The sequence below is a fragment of the Cavia porcellus genome, unplaced genomic scaffold (genome assembly GCF_034190915.1).
Source record: "Cavia porcellus strain 051 isolate PalLab524CR breed Dunkin Hartley unplaced genomic scaffold, mCavPor4.1 scaffold_24, whole genome shotgun sequence".
Classification (NCBI taxonomy): Eukaryota; Metazoa; Chordata; class Mammalia; order Rodentia; family Caviidae; genus Cavia; species Cavia porcellus.
Window position 1 is genome coordinate 13,467,619 of NW_026947507.1, and position 20,751 is coordinate 13,488,369.

A 20,751-nucleotide genomic window follows, 5' to 3' on the forward strand; every position below is an offset into this window, starting at 1 on the left:
TATCATCAGTAGATAGCACATCTTATAGAGGTGTTGAAGATCAAAAGACTATTATCCAAAGGTGAACAGAAATGACACTGAGAGAAGACATTGTTCTGTGGATCTAAGGCAGGGAAGGCAATATAAATACGGATTTTAAAATACTAATAACCAATTTTGGTTACCAGTATTTGAGATCAGAAATGAATCCAACTACTTAAGAGTGTGACAATAAGCAACATCCTTAGAAAAAGTAATAGAGTAAAATATACCCAAAACAATAGATAATAACACATGGAAATTCACAATGAAAACAGAAACAAGAGAAACACAAGTGGAAGTGAGCAGGGAGGAATTTATCTGATGGAATTTTAGGGCTGATTAAAAAATTCACCTAAATGGTCACTAGTCAAGCACTTACCAGTCAGAATGTTGACCCCAAATAAATGGTAGCCGCCAACTGCAAACCTTAGATCTGACCAAGAAAGGAAAGAACTCGGTTTTTTTTATTGAACATCAGTAATTCAGTTTTGCTCTTTGAATTCTAAACTGACTTCTTTGGTTTCCCTTCTCCTAACACATTATATCTCCCTCTCACATTTAACATCATATTCCCAGAGCGATTCTTTTAGAAAGACACCAAAAATAAAAACTCTATCCAGCCTCTCTTCAATATATGCATCACACTTGTTTCAGGTGTTACATGATTAACTATTTGCTTGACAGAAAAGTCTGGAGTTTCTGAATCCAAAGATGGGGCACTATCAGCAAATGCAAGTATTCCCCACTGCAGAGATATGATTTTACAGTTAAATAAATTATGAAAGTCAAGTGAATAACTCCTTTTTATTATTCAGTGGTTCTTGATTTCACAGAAGCAAACAGGATAGGAAACAAGAATTGAGTATTCCACTTGGATTTTCTTTATGGAGGGAGAAAAAAAATCCCACCACTCTGAACACTTAAAAATAAGTTAAAGCCATACCATTTCCTTCGGAAAGAAAAGATTTTTATGAAGTGTGACCATTCTCTCAAAGGAGCCAGAAACCTGCTTTCCATCTTCTTATTAAGTCACCACATTTCCTCCATGAGTCAAGTTCACTGGCTTATTCTGAAAGGAACACACGATGACCCGTTTACCACAGCAGCTGCGGTTCTAGAGTAAAACTCACAATCTACTTGTTCTTCCTGATTCATGCCTGAAAACAGAAATGTCTACACTGAGCCAGCTTAAGATATAGAGACAAATTTATACAATGAAAATAAAGTTTGTTCTTCAAAGTTGTCACTTGGGATTTCCACACTTATTCAAAAGACACGGTCATTATTCAAAACAGTTTTTGGAAATCTGCTCTGGGTATTGCCTTTACAAGAAAGTCATGCTCAATTATGTAACTCCATACATAGTTTTTGACTGTATAGTTTTTGATTGAAAATGTAATTTCCTAACTTAATCATTTACTTAATAGCAAACCATTCTAGGTTTGAAAAAAATGGAGCCCATTCTCCAAAGACAAAGATTTTCCACCATTGAAGAGAATTAAAAGAATATACAGTCCTCCTTCAGTACCTTCAGGGCATTGGCTCTGTGATCCTAAAGAGTGCCACAAACTGCTAATGCTCAAATCTTTTATATAAAGTGGCATAGTATTTACATATAATCTATGCACATTTAAAGATATGATTTAAATCATGATGCAAAGCAATACACAGCAATGCAATGTAAATGCAGTGTAAATAGTCATTAGTACTGCAGCTTAGGAAAATGACAAGGAAAAATACCGTTACATATTCAGTATAGACAGAACTTTAAAAAAAATTTCGATCCATGTTTGCTTGATCACAGCTAGAATCTAGAATCCATGCATGCAGAGACCAGGTGCGATAACAGATTTTTTAAGGCAACTAAGCAGAGGCATTCTAACCTCATGTGAGTGCCTCACTGGAATATATGAACAACTTCCTCATGTTAGGCAGGGAGAAAATGACGTTCAACTCAGGACAAGTTATAATACGAGGGCTAACAAAAAGAACCCCCCAAACTAAACATATTACTTTATAATTTCATATAGAAAACCTAATGAAATACTTCTCTACCATATTTTAATTTCATAAAAAGTTGACTTTTCAACATTCCTGGTAAAACAATTTTGATCAGAAATTTTATTTTTACTTAGAAGCACTAGAAATTTGTTATGAACTCGTATTAATTGAAGTGATAAATTGATCTCACCTAAAATATTTTCTCTCAAGTATCAAAAAAATCCACTTAGACATATAACCAAATGTTATTTAATATCTTAAAAAGTAACACAATCCAAAATGGATATTTCACACAACACTACATAAACAACATGAACACAATATTACCATATGGAGGGACTTTCAAATATAGACTTACAAAAATCCCTGTCCTTTTTTTCTTTTAAGTTATTATACTAAGCATGACAAGTAATCATCATTTACAATATGGTACACTGACACGATAAAAACCATGTTACAAATGTGCTGTTATAAATCAGTAACATTAGGGAAGACATTTCATGAACTGTAATTATTTCATATGAAATACTATACAATATAAACAGAACATCCATCTTGGATGACCTTTACAGCAACCAGAGACCAAGTAATTTAAATTTTTTTCAGTGCAAACACATTTTATTCAAGGCAGTCTTGGCTGCAAAACTCCTTTCTAACATACAGTAAATCCCACTTGCACTTCTTAATTCATTTACCCTAATGCAAGAGTCACATTCAGTCACTCAGAGAAAGATACCTGCAGAATTATGATCCCTTTAAACTTGACATTTAAATTTGATTCTTCCAGAAAGTAGTATCTGTGTCAACTGCTCTAAGGACTTTAATTTGTAGCCGTCAATATTTAACATGAAGGTGACTGTAGGGCAGCTCTATTCCTAATCAGCATATGTGCAAAGGACTGCACAGTCTTAGTTGTGCCCTTCCAATGTGGAAACTGTGGTGCTGTCAGATCTAGGTGGGAATAGGAGCAGGTGGGGGGGGGGCTGCCTTCAGAGGAAGGGCTGATCGGTGTGCACTGCTTATTAATTTCCCAAAGGTCCAGAGGAATACTATCCGAAGAAAGCCCAGGTACCATTGTTTGATGGGAGTGAGGGTACCCAGATCAGCCTTTGGACAGGGAGATAGCAGCTGCATATGAACCAGCCAAGCTTCTAATCCGGCATCGCTGTCACCCTTACAGAGTGATGGCTGCCTCATTTGGAAACCCTGTGTTGGCAGGGTGTATGTGGGTTCACACGTGAAGCCAATGATCAGCAATTAAAGCCTGTAACTCATAATATACAGTCATAAGAAGAGTTAGCCCCCCTGAGCTTTGTGAAGTCTGAATCAACTGTAAGTCACAGAACAACTGTAAAAACAGGATTATGTCTTAGAAGAGTGATCACTGGGGAATCGCTCTCTGGAATGCTGCTGGAAAAGATGCAGAGATTAACTCAATCAGGGAGATGCCAATGCCTGTTTCAAACACACAAGGGAATTTAATATGATATATATATATTTTATGAAATGTCTCCTAAATAACAATCTATGAGAAAATATTGGACGTATCCTTAATACTATAAAACCTTCTGTAAGAGGAATGGGGTAACAGCTGATTCTTTTATCTTACTTGGCAAAGCTCAGAACGATGATAATCTCTTTCCTGCCCATATTTTACTAACCCAATGTCTTCCTTGGCTTCTGCATTGATTTTTCCTATGTTCCAGTCCCAAATGTGTGCAAGAGACTTTCTCACTAACAGAAAGGTACTAGTAGCTTTGACAATGGGCAAGATGGTGCTACCATAGAGGGATGCAAGAGGGAAGTAATCACTTCTTGGTTCCACTGTAGTCTGACAGCACATTACTAGCTGGTTTTGGGACTGGCTTGTGGTAATAAAAAGATCTGTGTCAAGAATCTTGTATGTACTCATTTGAGAACACACTTAGAACTGGATCTGCTCCATTGGAAATCCAGATCCTACAATGTAGGACTTGATATACTGTACTGCATTTCTGTAGTGATACTGAGCACTGTAAAGAGTACTTGATGTAAGTTTTTAATTAAAATTTCTGTTTCAGCACCTTCCACTATCGGGAAAAGTCATTTTCCTGAAGTTGGTATTTTAGCACAGGAATCAGAGAAACCCAGTGTGAAACTGTAAACGAGAGTGGACTGCTAGATCTGCCTTGGATTACAATGGCATTTGAGTTCATTATCTGCTAATCTCCCACTTTGTAATTCGCTTATTAGTAAGATGAACTGAGGTGTAAGATTCCAAACACCATGAAGTTTCCGAATGAAAATGGACAAAGGTGTAAAACTGTATTTGTTTTCTTTGACTTTATTAGCACACAACAGAAAAATAGCATTATATTTAGTGATTTCTCATGACGGTCTATTAAACAAATAGAAAATAGATCAATGATAGCTGCCACTGTGTTTGTGGATAATTTAAATCACTCCTTTTGTTTACTCATTTCAAGTATGGGTAATATAAATAGGATCTGCTTGGTTGGTTGGTTATTTGTGAATTTAATGCTTTGGAAGTACTTTTGAGACCCCAAAATGGATTACGCAACATAATTTTCGGTTGTTGCAGGATTTTAAATCAAGCTCTGAAATCTACCCATGTTATATAAATGGTGAGACTTTTCCAAAAATGATCACTATTTTATTGTGAGAAACAGGCCTATCATTTAAGTTAAAAACTTTATTTTCAAGTACACTTGGTGGTGATAAGTGGTTTATCCTGGGTAGAACTTTACAAAGCTGTGCCAACCTAAAATGGGATCGGTACTTCCGTTCCCTAGGAACAGGTTTCTTCTCTTGATGGTGACTGGAATAGAATTTAAATTTACATTTTAGAAATACTGGCTGGGTTATGAAAAAGAGAGACTGGAGAACAGCTGGTGTTCAGATCATTGTTACTCCAGATTAATTTTCAATTTATGCTTCTTGAACTTGAGCTCCCCAAGATCGGGGAAGCAAGTCATTTGTTATTTTTATCCAGCTAGTCCCCTTTTGGCTCTACTATTGTTTTCTCTATTGGATGCACCCCCCTTTCATATGCTCATTAAGGTCCCCTGAGATGTGCAAAATATATCAAATGAAGTAAGAAATATTTAACAGAAATCATGGAATGCATGGCACAACTCTTTTAACGAAAGAGAAGCTGGAGTTCGGTAGGGTAGCATTCGATCAAGGCAGAGAGGACCAAAGTGCTTCGGAGTTGGCAGTCCAAATTTTGTGTTGTGTCTTGTTACTGAAAACTCAGCAACCAAATCAGATTTCTATAGAAGTAAACAGCTTGTCAAATTATGTTTGGTTATTTGCCAGAGAGAACTTTTAGCAGGATTGGAGAAGAGGGAAGACAAGAATTTTTAAACTTTCATTTGTGACAAAATCAAGTGCGCTTTCATGGGAAAGAGAGGAGAATACAGGATTACAGCTGAAAGCCAAAGAATGCTGTGAAGGAAAACCATGACAATGAAAAAGTCATGAGTCCACATAGGCCACCATTGACACACACACACACAATCCCATGGCCTCAAGTTGAAGAAAGTTTTAAACGTTGCTTTTCTGAACAATACACTTTAACACACTGCTGCCATATCATCAAATTCATGGAGGTAGTTATATGTAAAAATAAAAATTACCATAAAGTAATATGCTGTATCATAATAATACATAAGTGTGCAAAATGCCGACAGATGTGTTGACCCCTTAAAGTTGAACGCCTCACAGAGTTTCAACCAGATTCAGTTTTGTAAACCTTTCACTTGATAAATTCTTAGACTAGATAGGAAGTCATGTAACACAAAGCTATGGTTTTGCTGGAGGAAAAGAACACTGGCAAAGCTTGGAGAGGGCCCAAGGATGTGGACATCAAAAGCCTCACCAAATGGGTGAGGCCGTTTTGGACATGCAACCTTGTCACATGTCACAAATCATATTTGTCACGCACTTCCTGCCACAACTCTTCCTCCATTCAAGAATCCAGATTAGATTCAGATGAGAGTATTTCTATGTAGGACATCTGCTTAAATGGTATATCATCTTTAAAGTCCACCATTTCTATGCTAATGGCTGCTGGTCTAAGGGAGTTTTCATTTTAGAACTCATGTACCCCTAGCATCAAGCAAATAGCATACATATTTTATTTGAATAATGTCTTCTGTAAACCTATTTCTTGAGAAATATCAATAAATTCATATCTTAAAGCTTCTCTTAAATGTAATGAGTTCCTTTCCTGCTCACCTAGTATTTGATTAATTCAATGGCTACTTTCAAAGAGTCAATCAGAGACTCATGTGTTGTATGAATGGTTGTATGATTTATGAACTGAGCATGATAAAAATTTTGAGAGGTTTTTTGAAAACCTGAATTTAGACAGAAAAATTTAGTAACTGTATGGTATACAACTCCCCAAGGAAACAGACAATATAGTCTACTAGATACATTTTCATCCCTTCTGGACATATTTAAGCAATGAAATAATGCATTTCTGAGCAATTGAGGCATGCCTTGGAGGAATAAAGCATGAGATTGAAAACTGCCTGACTCGAGCTTTTCAATAATGTGGCATTTCACAAAGAAGCATGCTTAAATTGTACTATAATGAGCTCCCCAAAAGAACTCAAACCAAACCTGAGGAGCCCAGTTTGACTCAATGCAATTTCTAAGTAGCTGATAATGCATCAGAGAGTGTTCATGTTTCAAGAACTTGTTTGACTACTTACCTGCCTTCCTTAAACAGATCGCTAGTGATTAAATTTGATATGGAAGCAGAAATGTCACACAAATTTTATGCCAATTTTGAAAATCTGAAGTGACAAAATTTTATACATATATATGTACATATACATGTATATGTGTGTATATATATAATTTATAGTGTACGCCTCCAACTAGCACATGCTTCTTAAAACTAAACACAACTTTATGTCAGACCATTTACTTGGGTCAGATGTAACCCTTTTGTAAATTGTTTTCCATTATCTACAGATGGATTCCATTGTTCTCAGAATGTAAAACACAGGAATGTCTCTTTCCTATAAGACTAGAGCTTAAATGTTTGCAATCCCTTTGCTGTTGAGCCTTCTTTGTATTGAACTTGAAATTGCAAAACAAAGCAAAATGTTAACAAATCATTCGGAAATGAGTTGGGCTGATTACTGTACATCCACCTAAGAAAAGCCTCCTGAAATTGGTTACAAAGTATCTGTAAACATTACTCTGGCATAGTTCATGTATGCATAATTGTTATTACAATAGATTTTAGGGGAGTACAAATTATGATTATACCACATTAGCAGAATGAGCACATTCTGTTGTTTATTACATGGGCACATGTATATTTCTAATCAAAAATTACTTTAAAAGTTTTCTTTATAGATATCTTCCCAGGAATAAAAGGCCTGAAGTTCAACTCTCCCTAAATTTGCTCTTTCCTATCACCACTAAAAATTATCTTCCACAGCCTAATTTAGGCATTCTATTTAAAACTACATAAAATAGATTTATATCCTTCCATTAGAAAGAATAACATCCTCGGGCCATACTCTTCATTTGTATCACAAAGAACATTTTGCTTTTAAACAAACTAATTGTTATATCTATTATAGTAAGATAGGATCGTCATAAGTTTCATAAGGAGGAAATCATCTTCCTTCAATATTTGATTAATACCTTTTAAAAGTCCACATTACCTCTTCCATCACTTACTGCTGTGTCCCTGCCAGATTGGCAATTCCCTTCCTTTGTCCACTTCAGATTCAAAGGCCTATATTCCTGTTGGTGATTATGGAAGGTTAAAAATCAAGACAAGCATCTGTTACATTTGAAAGCAAAATTCTGAAAACACTCCCAGTATTTCCTTCCGACACACTTCCATGGGCTCCTGGAAAATAGTGTCACAAAAACTCACAGTGAAAAATGACTGGTGCATAAACAATTCACACACAAAGGGCCGGGTCCCTTCTGGTCAGTTTGGCATTGATTTCCCTCAAGGTGGACCCTTGCATTTGACATTTCGTGGTGGCTTGGGGTTTTTTTTTTTTTCTTTATTTCTCTCTCTCTTTTTTTTTTTTGAAAGTGTCAAGGATCAGTTCTGTGGCCCCATTTAACCACAGACTGGGAGCAACACGCATCTGTGGCATTTTAAAATGGAATTGGCAACTGCATGACATTGAAAATGCATACTCCACTTACAGTGTCTAGACTTTCCTATGTGTGCTCAGATACAATTAGTGAAGCAAAAGTATACATATCACCCCTACTGCTATTCGGTTGCTACAGAGCCATAAATGTGAAAAGCAATACTCTGAAATAAAGATTTTTTTTTTTGCCCTAGCCTATTTAGCAGCACAGTTTAAGTAAACCCCAAAACTGTGCCTGAGATGCTTGTCTTTCTGAAGATGTAAACATCAGTCCCAGTGTCGTAAACTTTGCTGTATTGAATGAGACAGAAGATCTGAGGCAGAAGGACTATCACACACTAGTAACAGAAGCTTGCAAGCAGTTGGATGGTTTCTGTAGTTTCTCAGCTTCACTGGTCGGGGGATCCGTATTTGCGCGGAAGTTGAAGGCTGGCCCAGCTCCACCATGGGCTGGACTCAGAGCAGGATTCTGACGACGGTTACTTTCAACAATGCTTGATGTGTTGGAAGCCAGGCTCTCTCGTGTACTAAAAGAGTAAAAAGGGTTGGTTTTGTTTTGCTTTGAATATAAATAATTATATATTGAGCCCCAGAGGAAGAGCAAATGATGTAGTTAATGGATTTCCTCTGTTGGTTCACAATGTCAAATCCATATACATCTCCACTGATTATTAGCACATGCTCTTCCAACCAGGCTCCAGGAGCTCTGAGGAGACGGGTTGCCCCGTGAATGAATAAAGGGTTTCTAAATTGTCAAATGTACTTTGAAATGGTTCTCCCTTCTTTTCACATTTATGGAAACTACTTCAAAATTTGATATGATAGATAACAATCGCACTACCTTTAGAATGAATAATCATACCATGGAATGACTTCATTTTAGGCTACAAATTCATGGGAATTAACTGCTCCTTGCAGAAAGTCAGTGATTTGACTTTCTTGATTCCATTTCTGTCTGCGGTTAGGAGATTTTGACTTTGGTGAACTCCAAGTTTGCCACCAACTAATTTGGCACACTGAGAATAGAATTTTTTGAAATACTTGATACCTCTGTTTCAGATTTTAACATGTCAGTTAAAACACTGCATTTTCAGATAAAGGCCCTCAGATTTTTTCCCCCATTTAATTCTGCCTTCCTTTGGTTGAAAAAATTTTCATTTTAAAGAATTCTTATAAAACAGAGGTAATTTAAAAGCTTTTATTATTTTGATTTCTCTTTTAATTTTTGAAAATAAGGAATACTTGAATCTATTTTCTTTCAGAGATTTAGAACTTTGAACATTTCAAAGATGTAGGACAACAACAGAACTAAGACTTAGTGAGTCTCGTGGTGGGAGTTGAATAGGTTTCTTTCAGACCCTCAAAAGTAGCTGTAAGAAACTTACCAACTTCCTTGGAGACTCAAGAAACCTAGTCATTCTCCACAAGCACCTCCTGAGTAGATTCAAACTTTAGCAAATAATCTGAGTTAGTCCCCATATCTGATTTAAGGGTGCTAAAGCTGGCCTAACAGATCAGTTCACTACAGTGAAAACACCCTCTCCTCTCCTCATTCACAGCCTAAATGGCTTTAAATTCTGTCTGAATCCTAAACTTTGGCAGCTCTAACAGGCTACTTAATACTAATCCCTGGGGCCTTTTGTTTACTTCTTACCAGTTGTTTGAAATGCAGTTTATTCAACTATAAAAAAGATCAATGTACCTTTCTTCACCTCCAGAACTTGAATAAATTTATAGAGATAAGTCAAGCCCTTTCTTTAGGCTTTTGCTAAGTCTGAGTAAACCTAAACAATATTTCAAAATGTCATTACTAATGGGACAGAAAGTGCCAGACTCACCTACTTAGCTGCCTGACACTTTCCCCAAGAAAATTCTTTAGTAGCCTGTGAAAGCTACAACTGAGGCAGGGGGAAGGTCAGGATAGGAAAAGGGCCACGGACATTCGGGATCCCAAAGACTTCACAACATATTCCATCAGTGTCATTCTCAATCATGACAGTGATTGTTTACACTATTTGACTTCCTCACATCTGCAATGGGGAGTGTAATGATGTGATTTACCCTCCTTACAGGGTGACCATGAAGAAGTACAAATCAACAAAGAATTTGTATGATAAAATGCTAGAAAAATGTAAATTATTCCTGTTATACATCTAGCATACTGAAACAGCCAGCAGGGGTTGGCTTGGAAAACTACACATTAGTAATGACATCTTTTGTACGGGAAAGGGCATTTTTAAGGTCCAAATGGTATAATCTTAAACTGGCTTTTGAGAAACAGGCTTTACATTCGTTGAATACATGCTGTATGCTCGGCAGGTTCCCAGGTATTATGTGCATATATCGTGGCAACAGAGCATCTAAGTTGGCAGTTGTGTCTGCTGTGTGATGACTTTGAGCATCTTTGACCATTTCTAATACATTAATACAGATAAATTCATACAGTATTCCAATTTCTTTGAAGAATACTTCATTTCTGTTGTAATAATGAACACAATCAGTGACATACTGGAGGTTCTGAACATGTGGATGAAAAGGTTAATGAAGAAGGATTTTTAAATATTCCCAAAATTTAATTCAGTAAAAATATTCCTGAAGTTTAATTTTTCTGAATGAGTGTTAATGGAATACAACTCTGATTACAGGGTTTTCCAGGCAGGGGACCTGAACCAGGCAGCTCTCCTGTACATCTTTCTGCCTGCATGCTCTCTCCGGGCCCCAGGCTTGCATCGCATGTACACAGGTTGTACTGGCTGCCTATAGTCTCTGATTTTCATATTGTGTTGCTTAACCAGTTTTGGCCTTAGATTTGGAATAGCATGCTTTTCATATCAAGACTTTTCGATTTTCTTATGAGATCTTTAAGTATAGTTCAAAGTTCTCCTCTTTAACGTTTTTAGTATTCTCTATTTTTAAACAAACAAGACTAAAGAATTTTGGAAATGCTATTGAACAGAACATCTGGGTCAGCACTGAAACCTTTGGGTTTCAATCATCTTTTTTGGTTGAGTCTTAATTGCTTAGTGAATTATTTTACTGTAAGATCCAAATAAATGGCCCACTTAAGATTCCCAAGTCTCAGAGCAGTGGAAAGGTACCAGCATGGTAATGTCATTTAGCTAAAAATACTACTCATTCTGAAAAGTCTGAGTCAAAATATTTTGTTTTATGAATCTTCAAGCATTAGAAAGGCAAGTTGCTTTTTTTGTTGTTGTTTTACTGTAGTGCTTGGCTTGAACCTAGGACCTTGTGCATGCAAGGCAAAAACTCTACCACTAAGCCACATCCCTAACCCAAAACACAACTTACTTAATTGAGGTATACACCAAAATGTTTGCCATCTAGCCTCTAACCAAAAGATGTTAAATATGATAGCAATAAAATCAGTAATTATTTTTAAGTTCTCTAACTGCATAAAATTTATGCATCATTTACATATTCTGGAGGAAAAAACTCTACCTTGAATTGTAGACAGATATGGCAAATTATGAAATCTATGTCCCTAGAACAAAGTTTACCTTCTCCAATAAAGATCATTTAAGTATATTACCTTAAAAATAAAGATAACTTAATTCAAGAAATAATTCCAGTCATACATTCTATACTCCATATTCCAAGTTTTGAGATAATATGTGGAGATGCTGGTTCAACTATTTCGTGAACATTTCCACTTATTCAAATGCAAACAAATACTTTCAATATTATGCAGTAGTAGCTTTTGAGGTAGAAGTCACTTAACTAGTCCCAGCATCACTTTAGGAACACTCAATAGAGTTTTGCAGCTTCTACCTTGTGGAAGTTTGGAAGCCAGGAGAGGGACATGAAGGATTAGAAATAACTGTCTGACAAGCATTAGGCAGTAGAGTCTATATAATAAGAAACAATGGAATATAAAGATACAGGCAAATGAGTCACATATTCTATAAAAGATGGTTCTGAAATTTTATCATAAACTATAGACCTTTAATTATGCTATCTAGTATTAGGAGGTCAAGAGGAAAAAAGCGTAGAACAGGAAAAGTGGTAAAAAAGAATAGAGAAAATAAATTGGAAAAAAAAAGTAAGACTTGATTAGAAATAAAAATTATTTAACGAACAATTTCTTTAAAAGGTTATTAAACAGACCAGTGGTTTTTCAATTGCATGTCATGGCTCCCTGAGGTCTCTTGGAGTTCCTCAAGGGACAGGTCAAAGAGATTTGGGACTCCTGAGACTTGGAAAAAAGGCTACATGACCAAGTACTCATCAGCACCATCATCAAGAATTATTATTATGAAATAATAAAAGCATGATATAGGACAGATTAATGACTCAATTCTGACTTGGGATGTTCTGTCACCAAATTATCCAGAGATATGGTGAAATGATCACAACAAATTTAAATCTTAATAATTACAAAATAAATATATGAAGCACATTATCCTACTTGTTGAAATTATTAGTATGGTTAAATCTTGAGAATCACTGCTGGTGAGAAATGTCAATCTCTCAGTAGTATTTCTGCATCTCAGAGTCACCAATCTGGAGTAGAATTTAGAAGGAAGTTTAAGACCCAAGCTGCCCTTTAAGGAGAAGAAAGAGTTAAGGAGAAACAAAGAAGTTTCTGAGACTCTGCATTTGCTTTGCTTTTGTAATCCCTGAACAACTTCAGTGCTTTGGGCCCATTAGCCATTATATCCTCTCAGTAGTCATCAGCTGCTGAATTACCAACCCCTACAGAAAGGAACAACTATCTGTGATGACACCACCTAAATGGCTATCTCAGTACTACAGAAGGAGAAAGAAACTCTGGCATCTATTTTGATCTAACAAAGCACAGGACTAGCTTTCTATGAGAGGAAAAAGTTTCTACTTCCCTGAGGCCAGGGTTGTGGGTGATGGAGAAAGGTGTATGAGCAAGTGGGGCAGGTACACAAAGGAGAGATTAAAATGGTAGCAAGCTCCTAGCTCCTCAAGGTTTTGAAACTGGCTGCTACACCGTCCCTAGAGAACCATATGCTGGTATCAATCTATATGCCCATCCCTCGTCTCCCACTGACTACTCACTCTGTTTAAAAAGTTACTAATTCTGAAGGACTTTAAAAATCTCTTGTCTCAGCACGGTGGCAATACAAATAAAAATGTAAAAGAACTAGGAAGTGTTGGTCTTTTTAGTCTGAACTGATGCAAGTTTGAGGGAAGGAGCCAACCCACCAGTCCAGATTGGTGATTCTACAGCTGCAGAAACATTTTTTTTCAATTCCTGAAAAAGAAGTCAGAAACAGGCTATTAACAATACAATTCAAACAACCCTGGGCCCTTATTCACAAAACTGAGACTGTGAGATGAGAAGCTTTTTGAATTATCTGCATAGAGTCCCCAGCCCTGATAGGTATGTGTATGAGTACGTGTGTGTGCACACGTGTGCACACGTGAGTGTGGGTGCGAGTGTGTGTGTGCACCCGCGCGCAGAAAGACACCTCTCCCTACCGTGGGGAGTTGAATCCACTGTCCACAGTGATGCTGCTGCTGTCCATGCTGTCCAGCCGGGCTGAATGGGTGGCTCTCTGGTTGCTGCTGCTGTCAGTTTCTTTGGGGGCAAGGAGGGTGAGGTTCTTTTCAAACTTCCTTTGCAAGTCTCTTTCCTTCTCCCTCTCAAGCAGCCACTGCATGGTGCCTACATCATCTCTATTTTTCTCCTCCTCTGTGTTTTTGTTTGCCCCTTCCTCCGAGTCATCATCATCGGAGACATTGTAATAGTCAAAAGAAGCCTCCTGGTTCCCTCCTGACTCCTGCTGACGCTGGGAGGCAGACATGGCTTGTGCTGCCGAGGTCCCCAGGGAAGGTTCCAGTTTCTCGCATCGGCCTGACATTGTGTCAGCAGGTGTCTTCGGGTGAGATTTGAGGAGGGACAGGCTCGATTTGTGATAGCTGTTTACAGACAAGGTGCTGTGAAGAGGTTTGAATAGTGTGTCTTTGCTGAATATCTCTTTCCTCTTATCCAGGCTGCTGGGCTCAGCGCCGTGGTGCTGGACCAGGCGTCCATTGGCAATCCCTTCAGCCACTCCGCCTGAAGTGGTGGGGCCCACACCTGGTCCTTTTGGGGATTCTTCCTTGTGCCCAACAGTCTCTCTGGAGGAATGGGGGGGCTGCCTATCAGATGGAGACAACTTTTTTACCCCTTCCACCAGGGTCAGTGTGTCATGATCCTCCTTATTTTTCCCTAGAGGTGATGGTGCCGTGAGCACTGTCTCACTAGAGGTGTTGCACTGGAAGTAGTCATCTGTGGCTGTTTTTGCTTGGCAAGAGTTTAGTTCACCATACGAGGGCAAACTCTCAGGGGGTTTGCCTGGGTCCAAAAGGCCACAAGCACTGGAAGGTTCCTTGCCACTACCGACTACTTCTGGAATACATACCTCTTTATAGCTTGTGGACGAAATGTGAGCCCGCTGATGCCCAACAGCCTGTGCAGGTCTTAAAGTACTGTCATCAATGTAGGACTGGCTGGGGGTCTGGTCGTCCTGGCTACAGCCTTCAGCCAGGTCTTCAGGTGTGCCTAGAGAAGAAGCACCCAGGGGGCCTTTAGAGTTATCCATGGATCTCGATCTCTCCTTGGCTTTGTTGGATCGCTCATTCCTGGACCTTCGGTCCTGGGTATGGCTGTGGCTTCGGTGTACTTTTGAGTGGGAGCTTCCCCTGGAAGGTTCTGGAAAAGGCATCTCAGTTCTCCTTTTGGCCAATTCGCCAGACACATCCCATTCTGGGGTCATGGGGAAATGGGATTCAATCACATTTGTGTTGCTGTGCATGATGAAGTTATCTCCTTTGTGTTCAATGATGAAGCAGCCCTCTCTGGGTGCCCTGGTCAGAGGGTCACAAAAATCATACTCTCTTTCACCAGGGATCTCCAGATGTGAGCCATCTGAAGGGTCTCCTTTAGACACTCTTGTCTTGCTGTGTGACCGAGACTTCCCATGGGACTTCCGATGAGTCCTACTCTTTTTACTTCTTCCGCTATGGTGAGCAGAGGATCCTGCTTTACTCCTATGTGCTTTTTCTTCTTCAAGTTTCTTCATCAGTGCTGTGTGCCTCATGACATTTTCTACAGTCAAGTCAGGGTTAATACGCCGAATGATTTCCATCTCCACTTCCCGAGGGATGGTTGTTGGTGTGTCCTCGTCTCGCAGGGGCCACTCCTCAGGAGGAAACTGGGCAGAAAAATTGGCTAGTTGTTTGGTCTTGTCTTTCTTAAAACTTAGCCGGAATAACTTGAGCCCAAATTTTTTGGACTGCTTTTCACTATCTTTAGGTTTTGAGAGAGTTTCTGTCTTATAAGAAAAATTTACAGTACTTTTGCTCTTTTCAGTGGGTGGCACCTGGCAGAGTGAAGGAGGACAGTAAGGGTCTTTGCAGTCCTTGGCGGGTTTCCTCTGCAGAGTCGATGCATGCATGCTGTGCACGTCTTCTCGGCAGCAGTGGCAAGAGTCGCAGTGGTTTCTGGGCAATGTCCTTTCCCTGACACAGCCTGAGGCAGAGGGCGTTATGGTTCCAGGTTGTGGAGAGGTACACTGAGACCTGTCAGGTATCCTCTCGTCCAAATGGTACCATTTACTGTTAGTTCTTATGAGGGAAGGAGTTATGAAGTAAGTCTGTGGGGTCACAATGAAATAGCCATCTGGAGTCGGATAGATTTTCCTTTCTCGTACCAGAGTGTTCAGCGTGTGCCGCAAGATTTCTTGGCTTGGGGTTGGAACACCTAAAAGCAAAAAGAAACACTTGTGAGAATGTAGCAGGAGCGTGCTGCTGATTCCTGTGTTTGGAATCCTGTTACTACTGCCAAGCTGCAAAGTCCATCTCATGACATAGAAGCAGAATCCACACAAAGGTATTTGTTTACTGTGAATCTTAGCATTATCGTAACTTCTATAAATGTGATTATCTATAGAATGAGAAAATATAAAAACTGAAAGTGACCAGGGGTATAGCTCAGGGGTAGAGTTCTTGCCTAGCACTCATGAAGGCCTGAGTTCAAATTTCCAGTACTGTCTAAAAAATATTTTGGAAGAGAGATGGAGGCTGGGGATTTAGCTCAGCAGAGTAAGCTCTTGCCTAGAAGAAAGATGGAATTTAGTGAAGACTGCTATCTTGTTATACATCTTTACTAAACTGAATTGTGAAACTATTTTTACATAAGACAAAAATAAAGACATGGACATAATATGATATGAAATTACAGAAAAGACTTTCAACAAGAGCAACTTGGAAGGTTAAAAAAAGGATCTGGACAATGAAAACAAATCTAATATATGTAGAATCTACCATATTGGAACTCCTCTATATGGCTTGGTTTTCTCAATAGTTCATTACTTAATTTTCTAAATTACTGTATATAAAAGGGCAAATATGTTTGACCACCATCTATGGTGTACTTTCTAAGTTTGAAACCATTATCACCTTCAATCTTGAAACTCACGAAGGTACCAGTTAAAATCAGGAAAGAGCATTTTCTGTTCTGGTGTAGCAAACGGAGGTGGTTTTCCTAGTTTATAAGGAATTAGTGCTAACAGATACACATAGATACACAATAGAAAAAGAAAACTCCTGTGTTTGCTAGAATATGTATATATTTCACAGACATTTCTTTGTATAATGACTGGTTCTGTTTTCAAGGGACTTTGGGTGCATGTTTATGTCTTCTCTACTCTAAAAGACAGTTGAGTATATTCTTTTTTTATTTTTAAGAGAATGAAATCTGCCAAAATGGAATAAAGCCAATCAAAACAAAAACAGTGCAAGTGGTACAGAACTTCAAAACGAGATAATAGGGAATCAACAATGGCTATCATAATATATACTGTTATTTTCACAATACTTGCCCATAGCATCAGTCATAGTAAAATCAAATAAAACAAAACAGAATAAAACCAAACAGAACATTTAGTAAAACAAAATAATAAATCAGAATAATACAAAACAGTGAGAACAATAAATTTTCTAGGCTATAGCCCATTTACCTTGCTTATTAGGTATCTACGTTCTTTTATACTTTGTAAAGTTGATCTGAATGACAAAATTTGAAATAAGGTCAAATCACAAAGACTTCTAATATTCAACCGTATCTAAGCCACAAAAAACAATTTAAAAAAAAGGTAATTTCATATGAATCAGCCCAATCTGATTAAAGAAATTTAAGATAAAGACCAAAGTCTGAGTTCTGGAGTCAGACTGCTGGGTTAAAAACCCAGTTTTATCACTGATGGTGCTTCTGGTTGAATCACACACCTTCTCTATATTTTCCCATTATAATTTTGTTTGGGATGCTCCCCAAATATCTATGTGTTAAAGGATTAATTCCCATCTTGAGACTTTTGGGAGATGATGAAACTTTTAAAGGTGGAGGGTATTTTTAGGAGTATACCCATTAGGAGTATACCCCTGAAGGAGACTATTTTTCCCCCATTTCTCCTTCTCTCTTTCTCTCCTCTTTCACTCTTGCACTCTCATTCTCACTCTCTGTCCATTAGGCAAGTGTTTTTGTCCCACTATGTGCCCCCATCATGATGTGCTATCTTGCCACAGGCTAAAAGTAATGAATAGAATGGGTTGAAACCCCTAAAACTGTGAGCCGAAGTAAACTCTTTCTCTTTGTAACTTGATTATCTCAGGTATTTGTTAAAGTAACGGAAAGCTAAGCCCTGTCCCCAAAATTCACATGCCAAAATCCAAACCCCTCAAGATCCCCTCCTGAGATCACTTGATTTGAAAACCAGATCTTGCAGTCAAGTTAAAATGAGTTTATTAGGAAAGTCCTAACCCAGTATGACTAATGTCAATTTACATACAGAAATGTTCATAGAGAGAAGACAGTGTGAAGAAATACAGCCAAGGAGAGATACTTAAAATAGATTCTCTCCTTGTAGCCTTTGGAAGAACCCAACCAGCCTTTGTGACATTTTGATTTGGGACTTCTGATCTTTAGAAGTGTAAGATGGTAAATTTCTGTTAAGTAGCCTGTAATTTGGAATAGCAGTCCTAGCAAAGTAATGCAGCCAGCAACTTAATTTCTCTAAACCACTGCTTCCTGACATCAAAATATGGATAACAATGGCACCTACTTTCACAGGGACATTAAGAATTTAAATGAGTTCCATGCAAGTGGAACAGTGCCTCACAGAAAGTTAGTGGTCATTAAACACTATTAGTACTGTCAATTTTGGCTGATATAATGGTTGATACATTGTGTCAACTTGAAAAGTCTAGAAACTTAAGGAACTCAGCACAGGTCTTACTTTTTAAACATCTGAGCCTGTGCAAGAGGAGGACACAGAGATGGTGTAGGCGTAAAGGACCCACCCTAGGATGGATTGCCTGCATACAATGTAAGGGAGAGAGAGAGAGGCTTGTTCTCTTTTTTGCTCTTGCTTTTGCTGTCTTCTGCCCCCTTAACCTGTTGCCCCTGTGTCATGCCACCCTGCCTTGGAGCCAGCTGATTATGGACTGAAACCTCCATAAACCGTGAGCTAAATAAACCTTTCCTTCTTTCATTTTGGGAGTTGTGTATTTTGTCTCAGCAATGAGAGGAAAGTAACCCATACAGCCAAAGACCCAAGGAAATCCAGATTACCTCCTGAAAACTCTAAGCAGCAACCCAAAACAGCTGGGTGAGCTGGAAAGTTTAAAGTTCCCCCAGTTCTCTCAAAACTACAAAAGTGGGACATAAAGGGATTAGAAATGGCCTGGATTCTCAAGGACAGAGGCTCCAAGAAGATGACATGGCATACATACCCATTTGTGTTACCAACTTCTGCACACTGAGCAAGGCAGAAAAATACTGCTCATGGTTAATGGATTCTTTATCATAATTATTTAACTTTTGAGTTGTCTAGTTTTCTTAAATCTAATGCTTACTGTTGATAAATATACATTCTTGCACAGGTAATTTTAAGGTTGGTATAATAATTTTTTCTAATTTTGAGAGGCTTTCTATATAATATAGAAATGTACACGTATTTTGACTTTATATTGATATAACCTAAGCCCTACATGTGCCATTCTTAGGCACCATCACAAAACAAAAAATGGCTACACATAAGAAAAGCAACTTAAATGAGCTCTGATAGTCCACTAACAGTCAGAGCCTTCTGGTGAATAACAGAAGACACCATTCACATCGATAAGAACTTCAGAGATGAGGATATACTTCCTACATTATAGTTTCATAGATTATGCAGATGTTAGGTAGCAATTAAGATTAATAAATCTAAGGGCTGGGGATTTAGCTCAGTGGCATAAGCACCTGCCTTGCAAGCAGGCGGTCGTGAGTTCAGTCCCCGGTACCGATAAAAAAAAAAAAAAAAAAAAAAAAAAAAAAAGATTAACAAATCTAGAGCCAGGGATTAAACTCAGCAGCACAAGTGCATGCCTGGGAAGCATGGGGGTCATGAGTTCTATCCCCAGTACAAAAAAAAAAAAAGATTAATAAATACAGGTGTAAACTGACTATATCCTGAATATTGTAAGAATTCAAGAGCATATAATTTGCCATGGTAGTTCCTAATGAAAAGGTGAGGTTTAATTCATATGAATAGCCATGACTTTAAAGCAAAAATTAAAGTATATTATATAATTTACTAACTGTAGGCTTTCCACAATCTTACAAAAACTCATTAAACTGTATAGAATTATGACCACAGTGCAGTTATATTTACTTACCATTAAGAATCAGTTCCTTAAAGAAAAAAAAGGAACCAGTTCATTTAGTTGTTCCCAAATGAAGAGATAAGAACTTCCACACAGAATTTCCATCTCTGCTTTTTATAAAGTCTTTGATTTTCAAGAATACCAATCAAATAATGTTTATTTTGAAAAAAAAGAACCTGCTTCCCGTATCTTTGAGTTTTCAGACCTAATGAGAAATTGCTGACATTTATGGTTACTATTTTATTATTAAGCCCTGGTACAGTGACTGATACTTTCAATTGTAGACAAATCCAGAGTTTTACCAGAAAACTGTAGGGTTGACCTGAAGTAACAAATATGCACATTCCATCACTTTCACATTATATTCATGGTCATCATGAATTCGAGTTTTGAATTCAGGCTTAAAGGAAAAAGATAAGCTTTACATAGAAAGGGCTGAAATTTGCCTCACTTTTTTCATACCTTTCCATTTTCCAAAGTAAAAACAGAAATTTAAAAACACTGCATGGCAATGTGATGTTCCTTAGACCTGCACACTGTTTTAATTGCTCAGATCTGATTAACTGTGAAAACAGACAGCACATGCACACATTCTGTATGTTAAACATTTTAGCCTGGAAATGGCTTGTTTTGATTTGGGGGACATGGTCACTACATTGCCAGTACTTCCTGGACTCAAATAACCCTTCTGTCTCAGCCTTCCAAGTAGCTGGGGGTACAAGATTATACCACTGCACCCAGCTGTAGAGTAAACACGTTTAGTGGGCTTCTGCAGACTATTTTTCTTGTTTGTGAAGAACAGTAGATGAAGGAAAATACGTAAGATGAAATAGAGATAGAACATGGTACAGTCATGTTAAGTATCTCCAGAAAATTCTAAAGTCAATTTACACTCTACACTCAGACTTAG

At 37.9% G+C, this 20,751-nt stretch overlaps 1 protein-coding gene across 10 annotated transcripts in view; it reads right to left on the bottom strand.

Annotated features, from left to right (window-relative positions):
- Positions 1 to 806: 806 nt before the first annotated feature.
- Positions 807 to 20,751, bottom strand: part of Stox2 (storkhead box 2) — a 215,355-nt gene continuing 195,410 nt past the window's right edge. For 8 of the 10 annotated variants that reach the window (XM_023564825.2, XM_063234680.1, XM_063234686.1 and 5 more), the window contains 2 exons: positions 13,632 to 15,897; positions 807 to 8,689 (listed from right to left, as the gene is read on the bottom strand). In XM_023564825.2, the coding sequence (XP_023420593.2) occupies positions 8,494 to 8,689; positions 13,632 to 15,897 (2,462 nt within the window). In that variant the 3' untranslated portion in view covers positions 807 to 8,493. Of the gene's footprint in view, positions 8,690 to 13,355; positions 13,405 to 13,627; positions 15,898 to 20,751 lie in introns of those variants that run through there. The other 2 variants (XM_063234681.1, XM_063234688.1) reach the window with 2 other exon arrangements.